This window comes from Egretta garzetta, unplaced genomic scaffold (genome assembly GCF_000687185.1).
Source record: "Egretta garzetta isolate BGI_Z169 unplaced genomic scaffold, ASM68718v1 scaffold101, whole genome shotgun sequence".
In the NCBI taxonomy this organism is placed as follows: domain Eukaryota; kingdom Metazoa; phylum Chordata; class Aves; order Pelecaniformes; family Ardeidae; genus Egretta; species Egretta garzetta.
In genome coordinates this window covers 1,539,194-1,540,795 of record NW_009258666.1, presented here as the reverse complement: position 1 = coordinate 1,540,795, position 1,602 = coordinate 1,539,194, and the positions used below count along the sequence as shown (strand labels likewise).

At 63.9% G+C, this 1,602-nt stretch overlaps 1 protein-coding gene across 1 annotated transcript in view; it reads left to right on the top strand.

The window, feature by feature from the left end:
* Positions 1-1,461, top strand: part of LOC104134974 (CYFIP-related Rac1 interactor B) — a 4,215-nt gene extending 2,754 nt beyond the window's left edge. The window contains exons 2-8 of the mRNA XM_009648578.2: positions 17-85; positions 267-344; positions 473-589; positions 701-780; positions 870-996; positions 1,210-1,280; positions 1,398-1,461. Coding sequence (XP_009646873.1) covers positions 17-85; positions 267-344; positions 473-589; positions 701-780; positions 870-996; positions 1,210-1,280; positions 1,398-1,461 — 606 coding nt within the window. The remainder of the gene's footprint in view (positions 1-16; positions 86-266; positions 345-472; positions 590-700; positions 781-869; positions 997-1,209; positions 1,281-1,397) is intronic.
* Positions 1,462-1,602: the final 141 nt, after the last annotated feature.

The following is a 1,602-nucleotide window of genomic DNA, read 5'->3' as shown; positions in this document are numbered from 1 at the left end:
GACCCCGCGCTTGGAGCGGGACAATGCCTTAGCCAAACAGTTTGCCGAGATTCTCCACCTCACCCTCAGCTTCGATGAGCTCAAGGTACCTCCCCATGCTGCCCGGGGTGGGAAGAGGGCTGGGGGGGTCCGCGGGGTTCCCACACTGGGACTGTGCAAAAGCTGTGAGCCAGCACAGTCCCTTGGGACCCCTGAGACTCGCTCCGGGAACCCTGAGCCAGCCATGGCCCCCACCCCAGCCCCTGACGTGGGACTCCCCTCTGCAGATGACCAACCCCGCCATCCAGAATGACTTCAGCTACTACAGAAGGACCATCAGCCGAAATCGCATTAACAACCTGCAGGTGAGGGGACAATGCCCATGCCCCCAGCCCCAGGATGACGCCCCCCAGTGGGGGGGGTCACAGGACTGGGGACAGCTTGGGGTGGGGGGGCCAGCCACCCCAACGGCCCCCATCATCCCACCCCACAGCTGGATGCAGAGAGTGAGGTGAACAACGAGATGGCCAACAGGATGTCCCTCTTCTATGCCGAGGCCACCCCCATGCTCAAAACGCTCAGCAATGCCACCACCAAGTTCGTTTCGGAGGTGAGCAAGGCTGGGGGGGAACCCTGGGGGTGTGGGGAAGCCCCACTCCGGCCCCAGCACCGTGAGGGGGTCAGGAGGGGAAAATGGCAGCTGGGACCTGCTGGGTTTCAGAACAAGACCCTCCCGATCGAGGACACGACCGACTGCCTGAGCACCATGGCCTGCGTCTGCAGGGTGATGCTGGAGACCCCGTGAGTACCCCGCATGGAAGGGGGGGCATCTCGGTGCCGGGGTCCCTCTGGCACCCAGCCGGGCTCAGCCGGCCCCTCTCCTGGCACAGGGAGTATCGGAGCCGCTTCACCAACACCGAGACCCTCCTCTTCTGCATGCGGGTGATGGTCGGCGTCATCATCCTCTACGACCACGTCCACCCTGTGGGGGCCTTCGCGAAGACCTCCAAGATCGATGTGAGTGGCCGTGGGGGGGGTCACAGCCGTCCCAAGGCAGCTGTGATGCCTGGGTGTCCCTCTCCCTGGTTGTCCCCTGTGGGGACATCTCTGTCTGAGCTGGCCCAGAGGGGAACTCATCCCCTGAGCACCAAGGAGGAGGATGGGGAGGAAGGGGAGCAGCCCCCTGGGCACGGCCAGGTGCTCACTGCCTCTCTCACTCCCCCCCACCAGATGAAAGGCTGCATCAAGGTCTTGAAAGACCAACCCTCAACCAGCACCGAGGGGCTCCTGAATGCACTGAGGTGAGCTGGGAGACATGGCGGGGGGACAGGGGACCTGGCACCCCCCCCCGGTGCTGTGGGACGGTGGCGGTGGAGCAGGTTGGGGTCCCGCGGGGTGAGCGTCCCCTCTCCATCCAGGTACACCACTCGGCACCTCAACGACGACACCACGTCCAAACAGATCCGGGCCCTGCTGCAGTGAGCGCGGGGCGGCCGCCGGAGCTGCCCCAACCTGCGCGCGTTCCCGTGTCACCTACGCCCATGACCATACCGCTCATTTTGTACAGGGGGAAAGGGACAAGAAGAAATACGCAGAAATACGAAAAAAAAAAAATCAAAACGG